An 18,395-nucleotide genomic window follows, 5' to 3' on the forward strand; every position below is an offset into this window, starting at 1 on the left:
GAAGAAAAGGCTCTTGGCAGATCTTAGATCCCATTCCAGTGCCAAAAGTGCCCTTATACAAACTCACCCGCAGCTACTGGGGAGCAACTTCCCCACGTTATTCCCGAGTTAACCTCAGAGCACCAAGTTTTAGTAGGGCAAAGTGAACGTGGTTTCTTCATAAACTGCAGCCAGGCTGGGAGAGCTGGGAGAAGGGAAGGCTCCAGGCAGAGCTCAGAGCGCCTGGCAGGGCCTGAAGGGGCTCCAGAGGGACTGGGGACAAGGGACAGAGGGACAGGACACGGAGGAACGGTTTAAACCTGAAGGGAGGGAGTGATTTCGATGCGGTACCGGAGAGAAATCCCTGGCTGTGAGGGCGGCGAGACCTCGGCACGGTTGCCGGGATCAGCTGTGAAGCGGGAGGTGCCCGTGGCAGGGCCGGGATGGGCTGCGGGCCCGGCAGAGGCACCGCGGGCACTGGGTGTGAGGGAGCCCGGCGCTCCCGGCCCGCAGAGGCACCGCGGGCACTGGGTGTGCGGCAGCCCGGCGCTCCCGGCCCGCAGAGGCACCGCGGGCACGGGGTGTGAGGGAGCCCGGCGCTCCCGGCCCGCAGAGGCACCGCGGGCACGGGGTGTGAGGGAGCCCGGCGCTCCCGGCCCGCAGAGGCACCGCGGGCAGCTGGAGTGCTGCAGCCCGGCACTCTCGGCCCGCAGAAGCACCGTGGGCAGCTGGAGTGCGGCAGCCCGGCGCTCTCGGCCCGCAGAGGCACCGTGGGCAGCTGGAGTGCTGCAGCCCGGCGCTCTCGCCCCGCTCTCCGGGCGCGTTGAGGCGGTGCCGTGTAATGGCGGCCGCGGTGCCGCCCCCGCGCGTCAGCGCAGCGCGCCCGGCCCGGCCCGGCCCGGCCCGTCCGTGAGGCGGCCGCGGGCTCTGCTCCGCTCCCGGTGCCGCCGCCGCCGCTGCTGTCGCCCCGCTGCCGCTCCTGAGCCCCGTCCCGACCCCGCGGCAATGTCCGAGCGGCAGCGGCCCCGGCGCGGCCCCAGCCGGCACTCGGGGCGCTGCGCCGGGCCCTGAGCGCCCGCGGCCCCGCAGAGCCGCGGCCGGCGAGGCCCGGAGCGCCCGGCCGAGGATGGGGATCCTCTTCACCAGGATATGGAGGCTCTTCAACCACCAGGGTGAGGCCCGGGGGGATCCGGGAGGGACCCACACCCGCTCCGGGGCGGCCGCACGGGCTCCTGGAAGTCGGGGGCTTTAACCTTTTTTTTTTTTTTCCACCTTCTTTCAATTACCGGAGTGCTCATTTCCTGACAGCCGCCTGTTAAATCATTAACGTGTGCCGGAGGAGCACGGCCGTGGCGCGGCGTGGCGGGTGGGTTCGTTCTGCTGTCGGCAGAGTGTGGGTTTAAGTGGCAATCCTCGATAAGTGGCTCGTTCACGGAGTAAATGTTATTTATAGCTTCAGTTGTGGCTGCCCCTGGATCTCTGGAAGTGTCCCAGGCCAGCTTGGACAGGGCTTGGAGCAGCCTGGGACACGGAAGGTGTTCCTGCCCATGGCAGGGGGGTGGCACTGGATGATCTTTGATTTCTCTTCCAACCCAGACCATTCCGGGATTCTGGGATTTTTAACACCTGTCTCCTTACAGCAAGGTGTTCATGAGAGTTGTAACTTTACAAAACACTCCTGATGCTCTTTCCGTGTTTCTGAAGTCCTTGGAATTTGATTTTGAGTGAAGCTCGGTACTCTCACACCTGCTGGTTCAGTGCCCCAGTTATGTCCCCGTTAACGTGTAGTGCAAATACAGCAAAATATTTTTGTCTTGTAGCGTCCAGCCCCACCTCAGACCTTCTGTTCCAACTGATTTCCTAACATCCACTATGCTGGCAGCATCCCACCTGAAACAAAAGTTCCTAGTTATATGGGGTCAGGTAAGCAGACACTTTCACAATATTGTGCAGTTGTGCAAAGTTATTAAAACTGGAATTTGTATTGGAGGGCATAAAAGAGAACTCTGCAAAACCACACAATATTGGTAAAATCAAACCCCAGAAAGCCCCACTTACCTGACCCCTGTCCCCTCCCTCTCCTGTAGGAAAAATCAGTTTGCTGGCAGGGACTGATCTCAGTGTCTGAGGCTTGGGCATGTTTTTAATGCTTTTTGTTGTCCTTGAGGGACACGGGGAAGGAGGGGAGAAACCCCCTTCTCACCAAGCTTTTACTTGACTGCTCCTGCTTGGTTGTGCAAGTGAAAGTTGTGTAACAGAGCTGAGAGCTGGCTGTGCTCTCCCAAACTGGAAATCATCCGTTTGGATGTGCTTGACATCACCAGTTGTAGAGTTCCCAGACACTTTTGTGATGCACAGGACAGGAGGTGCAGAAGGGAAGCAGGAATTGATCATTGAGCTCCAAAATGTCAGAGGAGGCTTGTGGAGCACCTGGTGACTTGTCCAAGGCCAGACTGGGTGAATGTGTCCTGTGAAATGTTGGAGGGCACATCTGTTGCCCAGAGGAAAGGGGGGCACAGGGATCACACCAGCCCGGTTGGGTTTTACCCGTTCTTTGCAAAGACATCAAGAGACTGCCTGGGTGAAGGGAAAGTGGAGTTGAGAGCTGAAAAGTTGAAAGTGGAGTTGAGAGCTTTTGTGGCTGGGGGGATGGAGTGTGATACAGGCTGCAAAACCCTGCAGGAGCTTGGGAGAGGATCCCAGCATGACACTGGCAGTCAGAGATGGGAAACATCCTTCTGAGATCTCTCAGGAGTGGTTCTGTGGAGGGGGAGAAGTTGCCAGTGCCTTCCCTTCCCACACAAACTTCCCGGGCTGGCCCACAAACAGACCTGGCCACGGCACCTGGAGCTGGGCACTGTTGGCTCAGGAAACCAGCGGCAAACGTGGCACTAGCCTTGATCCAGCCCCAGCAGCTGTGACTTACCAGTGCTGTTTTCATTGCAGAGCACAAGGTGATCATTGTGGGCCTGGACAATGCAGGGAAAACGACCATTCTGTACCAATTGTAAGTAGGAGCTGCGGGACGCTGGCCTGGGGCATTTGCAGGTGTGCTACGTGGCCCTGGGTGCTTTCACTCGGAGCTTTCCAGGTGGCACGGGGTGGCTGGGCTTTGGGAAGGGCTCAGCTGGATGAGGGAGGTTTTGTTCAGGGGGTTTGGATCACATCACCTGCTGTTACCACGCTCTCCCAGCCACCCTCGGTGTCATGGCCTTGGCTCTCTGCCAGCCCCATAAAATATGATTGGAGTGAGTGCTGGCCACGGGACACTGTTGCAAAACTGATCCACACCACAGATTTTACAGCAGACAGATCACTCTGTGAATGGCAAAGCACCTCTGCCTGCCCTGACTTGTGTCCCCAGTGCTGAGCTCAGTTTGGTGTTGTTTGTGGGATGGGATGAAGGAGGAAGGCTGGTACAGCGCAAACCCAGGGCAACACCTCCGTGCTGTCCTGCACCTTCTGCCTTCCACAGCAGCATTGGTTTGTGTTTGCCTTGCATTAACCTTGCTCCTGGTTTACATGGAGCTCAAATGAGTTTCATATCTCAGTTCCCCAGCTGCAGTTTGATAGAGGACACCAATCTGTCCACAGGTTCAGAAGCTGCTGGGTGGCACAAGCAGCTCAAGGTCTGTTTGTGCTGGGGACAGATTGGCCCTTTCCCACATGCAGTGTGTGACACTGAGGAGTGTTCCTGAGTCAGAAATAATTCCTGTTAAATGATGTGGCCATGCTGCTCCAAGCCCACATTTCAAATTGGCTTTCTGGAAGTGGTTGGGGTTTGTCACATTCCGACCTGCTTTGCCTTTCCCACAACATTTCTGGCTGCTGGTGCCCTGCCACACTGCAGGGAGAGTGAAAGGTGAAGGTGATGGTGATTTACAGAGGGAGTGAGAGATGTTAAAAAGCACAGAATGAAGGGTATTTCTTAAGACTGGAAACTGCTGCAGCTGAGGGCCGTCCTTGGTGGTTTTTAATCCACTTCCTCCACAAATGTCTCGCAGTTCTTCCCCTTCTTTCTGCAGTTTCAGTGTTTTCTTTTCCCTCTCATAGAGATCTCTGTCTGTCTCCTTTTTCTTTGTACCCACTTTGACTCCACAGGACTTTCCCAGCTCTCTTGTTCTCCTGCCTTACTCCTCCTTGACCCTACCCCATCTTTGCAGATCCCATTTTTCCTCTTGCAGATACTTCCTTTTCTCCCATTCTCATACTCAGCTCTCCTTGCACTGGCCCAGGGTAACTGGGATTGTTTTTCAGAGCACTGCACCATCCCTTTATCTCCTTGGCTCTCTGTATCCTCTTCAGGAAATATCCCAGCACCATTACAAGTCTCAAATTGCTGTCACTGTAACTAAAAGCTCTGCTGGAACTTCAAAAAGGTTCATACAAAATGAAAAGCTATATCAAGATGATCAGAAGAAAAAATAATTAAGTTCTTTTGAACACAGATGGTTTGCCTTGGAGCTACTGTTAATTTTTTTGCCTGTTACAGTAGAGTTTAAATAGTCTGAACTTTTGGAGATTCCAGAGCACACAGTTGGTTATTTGATGTGAAACTGGTGTTCTTAGTGACAAAGTCACACTCAGTATCACTAAACAGTACATTTGAAATATTTAGTGGCTGGATTTGTCTCCAGAAAGTTGTGTATGGACTGTGCTGAGGGGAGAAGAGGATAAAGTTAGGACATGAAGCACTGTGAAGAAAGTCTGGTTTTAGTGGCCTGCCCTGGAAGGAGAGCGGGATGGAGTGGGTGAAGTGTTTCTGGTGGAGCTGGAGGATGAGTTGTTGTTTTCTGAAACCTTGGAAATCTTGTGGCTTAACCACATTCTTGAAGCAAAACAACTGCTCTGTCCCATGTGAGCCAAAATGGGCCTGGAGAAAGAAGAGCTGAGTGCTCCCAAAAGCTTCTGAAGCAAAAATGCTCTCAGCTCCATGGTTTAATTAATTAGAACACATTTTGTTCACAAGTGCTCTCTCAGCTCTATAATTTGATTATTACATAGTTCACTGAGTTCTTTTTATTGCTGTTTTTATTTGTGTTTCTGCACCTTCTACCATCAACCCTTGCCTTGGCTGCCCAGGGAGTGTTTGCCGAGGTTCTCCCCCTGGGGTGCAGTTCCAGGGGTGCCTCTGGGTGACTGTCCTGTCCCTGTTCCCTGTGCAGCTCCATGAACGAGGTGGTTCACACCTCTCCCACCATCGGCAGCAACGTGGAGGAGATCGTGGTGAACAACACGCGCTTCCTGATGTGGGACATCGGGGGCCAGGAGTCCCTGCGCTCCTCCTGGAACACCTACTACACCAACACCGAGGTGACAGCCCTGGCTCCCTGCCAGCCACCCGGGTGTCCTGTGGGGCTGGCCCTGTGCCTCTCACTGCTCTGAGAACTGCACATCCCCCCTGCTGCCTCCAGGGTCACTCTCCCTGCAGTGGCTCCTCCAAAACCTGCCTGGCAGCCCCAAAGTTTCCCTCCAAAACCTTGGCAGCTCTGCCTCACAAGCTCCTGTCACCACCAGCTTAAACATCCCCAGGAGTTTTCAGAACTCTTTGGAAGTGCAGTTGCAGTACACACACATATGTGTGTGTATATATATATATATATATATATATATATATATATATATATATATATATATATATATATATATATATATATGTATATATATATATAAATTTTATCAAGCACACAACTTCATAAAAATAATGTTTTAAATCGAGGTTTCCTGTGTGTCATCAAATACAATTTAAACACAGTTATTTGTGTATTACATAAATCACATTTTGTGGGGTTAAATACAATTATCACAATAATTACCTTTGCTCTCCAGTTCATCCCTATGAGGTGCTGTGATTCCTTAAAGTTCTTTTCCAGCCTAAATGAAGCTGGGAGTGTGTTCTTGGAGTTTGGAGCTTCAGGACTTTTTAAATCCCATGCAAATATCTATTTGCATGTTAGTTCTTGACCTAGACAAAGAAAAATTATGCACTTTGTTTTAAAGGCTGCAGCAAATTATTTCAGGGATCTGTGTGGTGCCTCAGCTACACCAAGCAAAGAACAAAACCAGATCTGGGATTACAGAGAATTTTCTTGCTTTCAGTATGAATTTTGCACTGAAAAATGGAGAACAGAAAGTAAAAAGTTGTGTCAGAGCTGCACAGCAGAAGAGTGAATAAACCCAGGCCTGTGGGATTACTGGGGCTGGAGGGAGGTTTGGGAACAGGGATGGGGTCTGATAATCCAGCTGGATCAGGGGCTGGGAGTGGGAACAGCAGGAGTATCTCTGCCTAATAGCTCTCCCTTTTTGCAGTTTGTGATAGTTGTGGTGGACAGCACAGACAGAGAGAGAATTTCTGTGACTAAAGAAGAGCTGTATAAAATGTTAGCACACGAGGTGAGTGCACCTTGCCTTTAATATTTATTTAAATATTTATTTTAATTATCTGGCTGATACATGACAAGGGAAGCAGATTTACACCCTGAACTGCCTTGTCCCTGCTGCACTGTGTTCTGTGAAACTCCCAGCAAAGCTGTTAATTACTACTGAATTACAGAAGTAGCCTGTCAGAGTGCTCTAGTGAAACAGCAGCTGGGACCTGTCAGGGACATCTGTGAGTTTTGTACTTCAATCTATGTTAACATCTGAATTAGAGCCTTTAAAACCCCATGGTTTCCTGCAATAATTTAATAATTATTTTGGATATCTTCATGGTTGCCTGAGGTTTTAGAGCCTTTACAATGTGTGTTAGAGCACTCAGCTCTAAAACTGAAGGAACTTCAGCCCGTGGCTGCAGCAGCCACTGCTCTGTGGGTATTTGGAATTCCAGAGTGGAAATTGCTAAATTGTACAGACCCTCCTTAAGCCTGAGCCCTGGGTCAGGTCTAAACCTGAGCTGGGCTGATGTAAAAGCCAGGCAGCATCTGTGGCATGACCTGAATGCAAACTGGATCAGGGTGTGTGAGCTGACACCAAGGTTCCAAATTTAAGTGTCAGAATAAAAAAAATATGCATAAAAATGATGGAATTATAGCCTAAAATATTCCATCTATATTTAACCTACAGCCACAGTCTGGGTGCCTGCAGGAAGGGCACAGCCTGCCTATGGATTTCCTTTGAGGAAAAACAAGGGCTTTGCAGATGATCTTTCAAGTTTTAATTTTTTTGTGGTTTTGTTTGGGGGTAGTTTTTTTTGTTGGTTTTGTTTTTGTTTTTTTAATTTTTGATGTTAAAGTTGTTTTTAATAAAGTAAATTCTAAAAGAGCAGGTCAGGCTGTGGGGTGTTAAATGTGGCACGGGGGTTTGGTGCTGCTGTCCAGGATTGGGATTTCAGAGCTGGACTCCTCAGGCTGTTGCAAAAACCTGCATCTTCTGTTTCCTGCTCTCTCAAGGAAGATGAAGTTGTTAACGAGCTGATTTTGCCTCAGGGAAGGTCTGGAATTCCAGGCAGAGTGGAGCCGATTTGGGAGCAGTGAATGTGCCCTTTGTGTCCCAGCAGGATGTTCCCAGGCTCCCTCTCCAGACGTGGCTGTGACGCTGGGAGAGAGCAGCAATGAAAGTCAAATATTGATTTTAAATCGCTTTTCTTTGCTCCTTGAAAACCTTTTCTTTCTCCTAGCCGGTTCCATGGAGTTGCTGTTAAGGCAAAATTGAGTTGTCCAGCTCAGTTCCAGCTATTTTCTGGAGCAGTTGATTATTTGGGAATTAATTTGGCTGCTTGCAAACAGGACTGTGCCTGATAGGCAGCTCAGTGCTTGAGCTGGCCTGGCTTCCTGGGAACACCTTTTTGCTTTCCAAGGGAAAGATTTTCAGTAATATACCCGTGCCTTCATGTAATTCCAGGCAATTTGAGGTGAAATAACCTTATCCCTGGAGTCACTGTTCCAAATTGTCAGTGCTGCTCAGGGCTGCACAGGGCTGCACGGAGCTCTGATCCTCGTGGAGCACAGCAAAACATTGTGCTGATTTTTCCTGCTCATCCATAGCAAGAATTGGCTGTTTGGTGAGCAGGATCAGAGGATTTCCTGCAGCTCCTGTCAGCCTGCAGCACTTTGCTCTGGAGCATTGTTGGCTGAGGCTCTGGCTCCCTTCTTTGGTGTCCCCTCCTCTGCCTCCAAGAGCTGTTCTGCTCTGTCATGACCTCCTCTCCTTTCTCCCCAGGACTTGAAGAAAGCAGGACTGCTGATCTTTGCTAACAAGCAGGATGTGAAGGAGTGCATGACAGTAGCTGAGATCTCCCAGTTCCTGAAGCTGACTTCAATTAAGGATCACCAGTGGCACATTCAGGCCTGCTGTGCTCTCACTGGAGAGGGGTAAGAGGGATTTGTGTCCACAGGAGGGGAAGCTGGAGTTACTGTGGGGGTTGTATGTGGTATTTGGGTTTAACACACATTCCTCCCCTGTCCATAATCCCAGAATCCCAGAATGGTTTGGGTTGGAAAGGACCTTAAAATCTTCCCATCCCAGGCCTGCCTTGGAAGGGACACCTTCCACTGTCCCAGGTTACTCTAAGCCCTGTCCAGCCTGGCCTGGGACACTGCCAGGGATCCAGGGGCAGCCACAGCTGCTCTGGGCACCTGTGCCAGGGCATCACAGCTTCATAATCTTGATGCTTACAAGATTTTTGGGCTCAGAACACCAAACCTACATCAAATCCATGATGTCATCTACAGAGATAAGACTTGATATGATATGGGCTTAATGAGGGTGGGATGAGGTGGGGGCAAACTGAAATGTGGTTTATTAAGAATGATCCTAATTAGAGAGAACTTCATGTCTGGAAGATCTGGGATCTGAATTCTCTGGCCATAGATGATATAATAAGATCTGGGAAGTGCCATACAGGAAGTGAAGAGTTTCCAGAAATGATTCAGAGTTCTTGGGAGGAATTTAAATTGTTGCTGTAGAGTTATCTTTGGAGTTATCCCGAGAAGTGCCAGCATTCCATAAATGTTGTCTCTTGTGTCCCCAGGCTGTGCCAAGGACTGGAGTGGATGATGTCCCGGCTGAAGATCAGATGATTTTTAATGACCTCTTTGCACAGACATTGCTGCAGCAGAGCTGTTCCAGTGGCAGATTGGTGGGGTGGATGTATTTATACTGAACTGATGGCAACTGTATTTTCTACATAGCTGCACACACACACACACACACACACACACACACGGACAGGAGCTGGGAGCAGGCACAGGAGCAGAGGAGCCCTTGGGGCTCCGGGTTGGTTCGGGCTCCTCGGAGGACGCGCTCAGAGCTGTGACCAACCTTCTTTTCAAGCTGCCCCTCGGAACAGTCCGGCCTCGGGCGTGGGGAGGATGGAGCGAGAGGAAGGAGCTTTTAATTTAGAGTTTTCTGATCCCATTGTAGCCCTCTCTAGTGGGAGGTGTTGGCTTCATTATCCCAGGAAATCAGCGAGCGAATCACTGGCGTAGGTATCGACTCTCCAGTATTTCTGAGGTGGCCGATGTTACAAATGCAGAACTCTTTTCCTGTATGTGTACTGTACATATTTGTGTATATTTATACCTCAATCCTAGGTTAATTGCAATCTGCTCAGACCAGTGTAAAGCTGAATCAGTATGTTGGCAGTAGTGCTAATCTGTGACACGGCCACGTCCCCGTGTCACCTGTCCCTCCGTGTCCGTACGGCTGTAACGTCAATCACACCTTGGCTCTCCACAACCTGACCAACAAACTCTCTCTTCAGCCCATTGCTTGTTTTCCACATGATTTTTGGATTAGGGAGGAGGCTGGAATGAATTGAGGCACATGGATTGAGCTTCGAATTCCAGGGTTGGCAAACAGAACAAATTTGCCAAAGAGTTTCAGACGAAATGGGTTTTCCTCTTTTATTGTGGTCATCATTGGATTGGGTGATGCTGCAGGTCCTGTCCACTGCTTTCCTTCTCTGCTGTGCTGGTTGATTCAGGTCTGGCAGAAATACCTTTGGCTGTCAAAAAGGGAAAAGTAGCTTTTTTTTCTTAACCAAAGAAGAGGCACAAAAGTATGTCTGAAAGTGTCACTGGAATGGTACAAGTCAGACTCTAATGAAGTGCTTTTCAGAGGAAAAACTCTCTTTGCTACATGAAATGTGCAGATACTAAAATGTGCAGATGTATCAATAAGCAGTGGAGGGGACTGATGGGGACAAAACAGATGACACTACTTGAAAAGCTCCAAGTGACCCACCCGAGTTCCAGGGCAGAACTTCTTGAAAGCAGAGCCCCCTGGCATGGTCCCCAGGCAGTGTGAGAACACTAGGATCACCTTTCCCTGCTGCTGCTCCTGCTGGGATGGCTGTCCCAGGCAGAAGGGGGTCAGAATTCCCACTTTAGAGGATCCAGGCAGTTGGGAAGGCAGTGGGATGGTTGGAAATGCCAGGCTCTTCTGTGGGAGATGCACTGGGAGTTCAGCAAAATGAAACAAAACTGTGTGTAAAATGTTCTTCCCTTTCTCAGCCCCCGTGTCTGGTAAGGATGGAAAAGGCATTTTAAAGACATTTTAAAGCTTAGTTTGACTTTTTAAGGTGCTTCTCTTTGGTTCTGGGATAATCTGGTCAGCTCCTGCCTTCCTGCCCACCTGCCTCCCTGGGAGCATGGGAATCCTGGGGAAAGGAGGGGAAGCAATCTCTAAGTCTGTATTTAACAAAGGCAGGTAAAGAATTTAACTTTTTAATCTATTTTTGGTATCTCCAACGCTCCCTGGCTGGGGGATCTGCTGTCTTTGTTAAACATTAAGGTGTACATGCATATATCTCTAGTGCATGCACATAGATCTTGGTATTTAACTGGTGTATTGCAAAATGTATCAATGTTTGAAGAATTAACAATTTAATGCAAAGACTCTCTCAGTTTCTCTGGCAGTATCTACAAGCAACGAGCTCTGTGCACACTTGCATATGAAATGGAATTGTACATTTTCTAGTCTAAAAAAAGAAAAAGCAGACTTGCTTCTAAACCCAAGTGCTTGGTTTTTGAGTCTTATGTCTTCCCTGGGCTGAATCCACACAGGCTGGGTGAGCTGGGGGCTGGTTGGTAAGAAAAGGAGCTGTTGCTGTTGGTGGTGGAGCAGTGTTGGGGTTTCTGCTGCTTGGTTGTGCATTTGCAGGAGCTCTGTCAGTTGTTGCAGGTGTGCTGGTTGCTGCAGGTGTGGGTTGTGTTACAAGCAGATACTCTGTGTTTACACATCACTTAGGTTGGTTTTACTCTTTCCCTCCCCGTGCCACTTCCCTTGCTGTGGCCTCTGAGGTTCACCTTGTCTTGGTTTCCCCAGTGACCACAGAGCCCAGCAGGGCCTGGGAGTGACTGCACACCTCAGGACTGGCTGTCAGGCAGGGTTTTCTGTGCCCTGAGGGGTTTAGAATGCCAACATTCGATTGTTCTCTGTGTGTTGGTCAGTGAACAACCCAGTGTTAACCTGACTGCAGACACCTCATGGGTCACTGTGAGCTTTCTGTGTATTTTGTGTTCTTCAGAGCAAATGTAGCCAGAATTCAGTGGTGGCTGATGTTTCCTGACACATTGTGATGTTGTCCAGGGCTTTTGGGGTTTAAATGCTGATTTTCAGTCTGTGGGGATGGTGGGGTCTGTCAGCAGAGGTGACAATTCCAGACTCACCTGGAGTGGTTGCTGTGATCAATTCCAGACTCTGTGATCAATTCCAGACTCACCTGGAGTGGTTGCTGTCATCAATTCCAGACTCTGTGATCATTTCCAGACTCTCACCTGGAATATTTGCTGTGATGGTGCTTTGAAGTGCACATGTGTGAACTCAGAAATGTTCTAAATTTAGTCACTGAGAAGAGCAGCCAAACTTTTGATCTCTCAACCCCTTTGTGTTTTGTGTAAGTGCTCCTTGTTGACAGCTTTTCTCTTTTCCCTGTAGGGGAATTCCCATTTTTCTCCCAGGTCTGTCCATAGACAATCCAGGGAGCTTTGCATCATGCTGCTCCCACTGGGGGATTGCTGGGCAGGGGTTCCTTACCCTGGCTGTGACCTTGGTGTGTGATGCTGTTGTTTCACCCTCGGGGTTCTGCTGCCTTGGCTTCCAGCTGAAGCTCAAGCTTTGCCTTTGTTCTCCATGAAATTCATTCTTAGCAAAAGGGAGGGGCCTTAAAAATGGTTATTGAAGTAATGCTGCAAAATGGCATTTTAGTAGCAAAAAAGAAAAGGTCATATTTCAATAATCTGATACTTCAGCTGTTTCTTTTGGTTCAGAAGATCATCAGTTTGGTAAATCATCTCTGGAATATGCTGCTTCTGGCATCTGGGAATTATACAGGTCTTTAATTGTGAGGAGAGGTGGAAAATAAACTTGGGGAATGTGAACAGCTTCATTTTTTAATATCTTTTCTTTTTGGGAGGCTGAGCAGCTGCTCTGCTGAGCGCTGTGTAGGTGTGTGAATGGTAAATGCACCTGACCAGCACCTTGCACATCTCTGCAGCTCAAGTGCCTAAAACTAATTCCATAATCAGCTTTATTTCCCATTCCCTTAGAACAGAGATACATATCTATGAAAGCCTCCCATGTGTGGAAATGAGTGGGTTTTCCCCTCCCCACACCCAAGTTTTAACAGGATTTGTGATAAATTTGTTGCAGTTCTATCCCTGCCATTCCAAGCACTTTTCCATTTATCAGGCGTCACTGAGTTTGCATTGGGACAGGGAATACTGAATTTGTCCTTGTGTCAGGGTTGGCTGGAATTCCTGTTCAGGGACTGTTTAAATAACTCAGTCCAGGAATCCTTGGCCTTGGGAAGTTCCTGGTGGCAGTGGTTCCTTTCATGCTGGCTGGTGGAACACGAAAAGTTTGTCACTGTCAGATTAATTAGGTCTGAAAAGTAATTTTCAGCTAACTGAGATGAATGTGCTGAGCAGCCCTGGGCAGGGCAGGACTGATCCTGTGGCACCAGGAGTGGCACTGAGGAAGGAAAGTGTCTTTGCACTCATGTGATAATCCAGATGTGGCCTGGTAATAAATCCAGATGTGACTTGAATATATTGTAGTGGTGAACACATTAAATGGCCAAAAAAGATGAATTACAAGGGGCTGCCTCTGTAGCTTTTTATTTCACACGTGAGAATCGTGAGCAGGAATTCTCTCCTTGCCTTACCAGTGAATTTTTCTATTGTAGCTTTATCCATAGTGGAGTCACTTTACCACCCTGAGCCTTTTAAGCCAGACTTTGGGTAAGGACAGAACTGGGCAGGGTTTTTAAGCTTTTCCTATCTGTAAATGTGCAAAACTTGGCTGAGAGTGGAGGAAGCCAGAAAATGCTGCTTTACCTGGGAGGCTGGGAATCCTTCCTTGGACATCTTCAGCTCAGTGCTCTCCTTGTCTAACTGGGGAGGGGGCTAAGAAAAGCTGGATTCTGTGGGGAGGTTAAAAAATAAAACCAGCTCAGACTGGGGGGCCTGTAGGCGTGGGGTGGGGCTGTGTGACCGAGGGATGGGGACAGCCCCGGTGTCACTGTGTCCATGCCGAGTGTCCCTGCGTGTTTCAGCGCCCTCGGCGTCCTGCTCCAGCCCTCGGGCTCGGCTCTCTGGAGCTGCCTCAGGTGCTTGGCGGGGCTTGGAGCAGGTTTGTACCCAGCGATGCTCGGGTAAAAAGCGGCTGCAGGCAGGTGGTGCCGTGTCCTGGCTGTTGTTTGCAGAGGGGAGGAACAGCCGCCTGTGTCCGCAGCAATCCCCGATAGGGCTCGGCTTCCTTTGATCTCCTTTGTACCCTGCACTTCTCTTCCTCCAGACTTTGTCATCTTCCCGAAACAAACGCAGCCAGGCTGAGCCTACAGGAAAATTTCAGCTCAGAATGTTTAAAATGATGGCTTCAGATTAATCCCAAGCCTCGGGAGGGCTGGCAGCTCCCAGCTGGAGCACCCCTGTGTCTGCACTCACACATGGGTATTAAAGTCATTTAGCCCAAACAGTTTATAGAGCTATTTATGATAGTAAAGGAAAACCAGGATTCTGTTGAGGAATTTTTTTTCCCCTGAAATTTGATCAGAGCATTCCTTGAATTGTTTCCCCTTTGCCACTTTCTGTCTTTCAGACTCTGGTTTTCATGCAGCTGAAGGGCTCGTTCTGTTCTCTTAATTCTTGTTGAAGTGGAGCAAATACAAATTTGGGCTGGGGAGCTCTGTACCATCATATTTATGCATTTATAGATGATGTTAATTGCTAATTCTTTAAAACCTACCAGTATTTATGATTTTAAGTTGAAAACACTTGTAAAAATGTGCCTGTTTGCATTAAACTTTGTGTGTGGGAGTTGCAGTGAAAGTTTTCAAGCAAATATGTGATGGCTGACCTGCTTTTTGGGGCTGTTTAGGTGGTTTTGGGGTGAAATGTGCTGTTCTGCCCAGCCTGTGGTGGGGGGGGGGGGGTTGTTTGGGGCAAGTTTGGTGATAAGTCTGTGCTGGTTGGTGTCAAGAGTGGGAATTAAAGTGAGTGTGAGATGTTGTCTTCCTGTCAGAAATGCTGAATCCCAGGGATGTGCCCCTCTTCCATACCCACATATCACACACAGCTACCTGTGAGTGCTGGGGGCTGCAGGAAACTTCTTGAAAAGCAAAAAAAATGGAGCCAAAGCTGAGTTAGGAGATCAAATTGCCAGTTTTGTGTTTGTGGGCTGGATGTGGCACTCAGTGCTCGGGGCTGGGTGCCAAGGGGGGTCGGGCACAGCTTGGACTTGGTCACCTTGGAGGGCTTTTCCAGCCTTGGTGATCCCAGGGTTGTGTAAAGGGAGTTCCTGCCCAGCTCTGCAGCACCACCAGCCCTGGGTGGGCATCTGGGGCTCCTGGTGCCCCTTCCAGCTGCATCCATGGGGTGATCCCATGGGATGAGCTCCTTGGGTCCCTTCCAGCTGCATCCATGGGGTGATCCCATGGGATGAGCTCCTTGGGTCCCTTCCAGCTGCACCCATGGGGTGATCCCATGGGATGACCTTCAGCTGCAGTAGCTGTATCTGTGGGGTGATCCCATGGGATGAGCTCCTCGTGCCCCTTCCAGCTGCAGTAGCTGTATCTGTGGGGTGATCCTATGGGATGACCTCCCTGTAAATAACGCACAGAGATGGAGTTCTCGGAGTTCAGGGGAATAAGGAATTGCAGCAAACCCCTCTGCTGGGATGGTGCAGGAGATGCCAAAATGCCTTTGCACATTCCTTATCCTCCCACCTCCGCTTTCAGCTGTGCTGGCTGGAGCTGTTTCCTTTGGGACACACTTTCCCAGCAGGGTGGGCTCTGCAGTTCCTCCCTGGTGCTGCTGCTCTGCCTGCCCAGAGAAGCTGTGGCTGCCCTGGATTCCTGGCAGTGCCCCAGGCCAGGCTGGACACTGGGAGCAGCCTGGGACAGTGGGAAGTGTCCCTGCCGTGGCAGGGAGTTGGAATTAAATGATCTTTAAGGTCCCTTCCAACCCAAACCAGTCTGGGATTCCGTGGTTCTCCTGGGACATTTTTGTGGCGGGTGAAGGAATGCTGAGCTGCCTTAAAGCCAGGTCTCTTCCTGCCTGTCCCTCGGAACTCCATTATTCCTTGACTTTGATATAACTTCTGAAAACTGCTTTTAGTTTTCCTTGGAATCCAGGTGAATATTAGGTGATTAAAAGAGAAGCCACCATTCTCACACTTTATTTTTGGCTGGTTTAGTCCAACTGTGCATTCTTTAGGCCTCTGTGCCTGGTGTATGGAACTGTGAATAGGCTTTTGAACAGAAACTGTTACTTTTTGGTTCTTTTATTGAGTGTATAAAAGACTGCTGAGTTCTCCTTCATTGTTATTTTTTTTAACAATACATTTTTAATTAATTTAATAATTAATACTTTCTTGATGCTATTACCACTTTTTAAATTACAGGTTGTGTTGTTCCTCTCTTGTTGCACAGTCTGTATTGAGTTATTCTGAATGTTTTTATTATAATATGGGGATGAACTACATGTAAAGGTACAGAATAGTCAACAATATTGACAATAAATACAGTTCATTCTTGTCATTAATTTTTCAGTTCTGATGTTTTTTACTTTCATTCTTCAGAACTGGAAGGGATTTTTTCTGTTTCAAATATGTGTGTATATATATGGAAGCAACTCGTGGGGTCATGTAAAGAGGTCATGCAAATTTCCTTGGGAATAATGAAAATGGTCTAAATTTTTGTACAGAAATAAAGATTTAGTGTAAATGTTGAAGAGTTCTGAGGGAGGGCCTCGTGCTGTGGGATCCTCATGGACGTTGTGTCATTTTTGTGTGTTTGGCTTTGAACCTGGGTTAATGGGGGAAATCAGAGCTGAGTAAGCAACAAATAAACCAAACTGTGTGGAGCTGGCCAAGGAATTTCTTGGAGATCCACAGTGCCTGAGATGCCAAAGGTGCTGCAGTGAGGAGGTTTAGGTGATGAAAGGAGGAGAGTCCTGAATTTTCCTTGATGTGCAAATCTTCCTGAGCAATCCCAATGTCTGGATTGTCCTACATGGAGGGGCACTCCACCCGTGCCAGGGTTGCACAACCCTTTCCAGGAAGAAATTTTCCCTAATATCCAATTTAATCCTCCCCTGGCACAGCTTGATGCTGTTCTCTGTCATCCCTTGTTCCCTGGGAGCAGGTCCTGAGCCTCACCTGGCTGTATCCTCCTTTCAGGTAAGTTGTAGATAAAAAAAGGTCCCCCCTGAGCTTCCTTTCCTCCAGGATAAAATCCTGCAGTGCTGACAGAGTTCAGCAGTGTTCCCTGAGGACAGGGACAGGGAGGAACAGCCCCTCTTTGCCATCCTGTGGGCAAGGGCGGCCTGAATCAAGGCACAACAATTTTCCCACCACGTGTTGAGACCATTCATTCCTGGAGTCTCTGAGAGAATGCTGGGATAATGCATAAATTGTGCATATTGCCAAGTGAGGTCTCTTTCAGCTGAGATAAGGTGGGAAAATCCCATTCTTGCAGGGTTTTCCTGCTAGGAGCAGCAGCAACACTGTTCCAAGCTGAGCCCAGTGAAGGTTGCTGGAGCAGGGACAGGGGGAAGGGCTTGGAGGAAATTGGGGCTTCAGCTGCAAGGAGATTTAAAGTGGAACCTTATTTCTGCTTCTCTGGAAGCAAGAGGCCCCTCAGGATTTTGACCATTGGGCTTTTCCTCCCCTTTCCTCCCCAGAGCCCTGGGGAGGATGCCCAGCTCTGAGGCTGGCTCATTTTGCCAGAAGGTGTCTCTGCCTGGCAGTGACACGGAGCCTGTGGCGTGGCAGGGATTTAGGGAGGCAAAGGGAGGTAAACCAGCGTTGTTGTGTTTCCTGGTGGTGGGCACAGCTTTGCTGAGGGCACTCTGCTCCCTTGGCATGGCCTGGCAGATGGCAGGGTGGATATTCCCAGGACACAGCACAGTGGGACCCACCTGCATCCCAAACAAGCAATGGCAGGGCTGGAGCTGCTCCGGGAAGGTTCTCATGATCTCCACTTGCCTGCCATCCACCTGCACCCAAAGCTGGAGTTATTGTCTGTTTCTGAGCTCAGAGAGTGGCTGGGGACTCACTGTTCCCATCCCAGCACTTCCCAGAGGCGCTGGGAAGGATTCCTGTGGCTGTCCTGTGCAGGGCCAGGAGCTGGGCTGGATGATCCCTGTGAGTTCCTTCCAAAGGAGGATTTGCAGCTCTATGAATCTGGGATTTCTTGCTCCAGCTGCTCCCTTCCAGGGAGGCCAGATGGGGGCAAGATCCTCCTTTTTATAGCAAAACTTCAAATGAAGAGTTTTATTTTGCTTTATCCAAGGGAATGAAATTCTTCAGGCCAGTGCAGCCACCAAAAGAAATCCCCTGCCCCCCTCCTTCCCTGTAGTACCACAATCACTTGGGTGGGGCTTGAGTAAATCCTTGTCATAGAACTGCTGTCACACAAGGCAAACAAGGGAAATGTGGAGCAAGGAATCACAGAATCACTGGGGTTGGGAAAACCCTCCAAGACCATCGAGTCCAACCATCCCCAGCACTGCCCAGGCCACCACTGCCCCATGTCCCCAAGTGCCACATCCACAGGGCTTGAAATCCCTGCAGGGATGGGGACTCCACCCCTGCCTGGGCTGGACAGGAATTCCCATGAAGGAATTTTCCCCCATATCCAGCCTGACCCTCCCAGGGCATTTCCTCATCTTGCTCCTCCCCTGCTGTGGGGTTGTCCCTGTCCATCTCTCCCGTGCTGGGGGTGGTTTTGCAGAGCATCATCCTTCCTCTGCCCCAACCTCTGCTAAACCTCAGCCACCTCTGAGCCCAAATTTAATGATCTGTTTCACAGACCAGTAAACCCACGAAGTTAGTTTTTATCTCTCAGGATGAGCTTTTGTCACGGACAGTCACAGCAATTTTATGCTGTTTCACTGGGCTCCTGCTGTGCCTGGGACAATCTAGCTTTAGTCTTGCCATAGTCTATCCTGTTTCTGCTTTTTAAAAAAATCCTC

General features: G+C 49.3%; 1 protein-coding gene across 1 annotated transcript; it reads left to right on the top strand.

Moving 5' to 3' along the window:
* Window positions 1–872: 872 nt before the first annotated feature.
* Window positions 873–14,289, top strand: ARL5A (ARF like GTPase 5A). The gene is made up of 6 exons (XM_084209452.1): window positions 873–1,151; window positions 2,926–2,986; window positions 5,145–5,292; window positions 6,289–6,372; window positions 8,137–8,288; window positions 8,948–14,289. Exons 1-6 carry the CDS (start codon window positions 1,106–1,108, stop codon window positions 8,994–8,996), a joined length of 540 nt encoding a protein of 179 aa, XP_084065578.1. The 5' UTR covers window positions 873–1,105; the 3' UTR covers window positions 8,997–14,289.
* The last annotated feature ends 4,106 nt before the right edge of the window (window positions 14,290–18,395 follow it).

This window comes from Fringilla coelebs, assembly GCF_963513975.1.
Source record: "Fringilla coelebs genome assembly, chromosome: 7".
Lineage (NCBI taxonomy): Eukaryota > Metazoa > Chordata > Aves > Passeriformes > Fringillidae > Fringilla > Fringilla coelebs.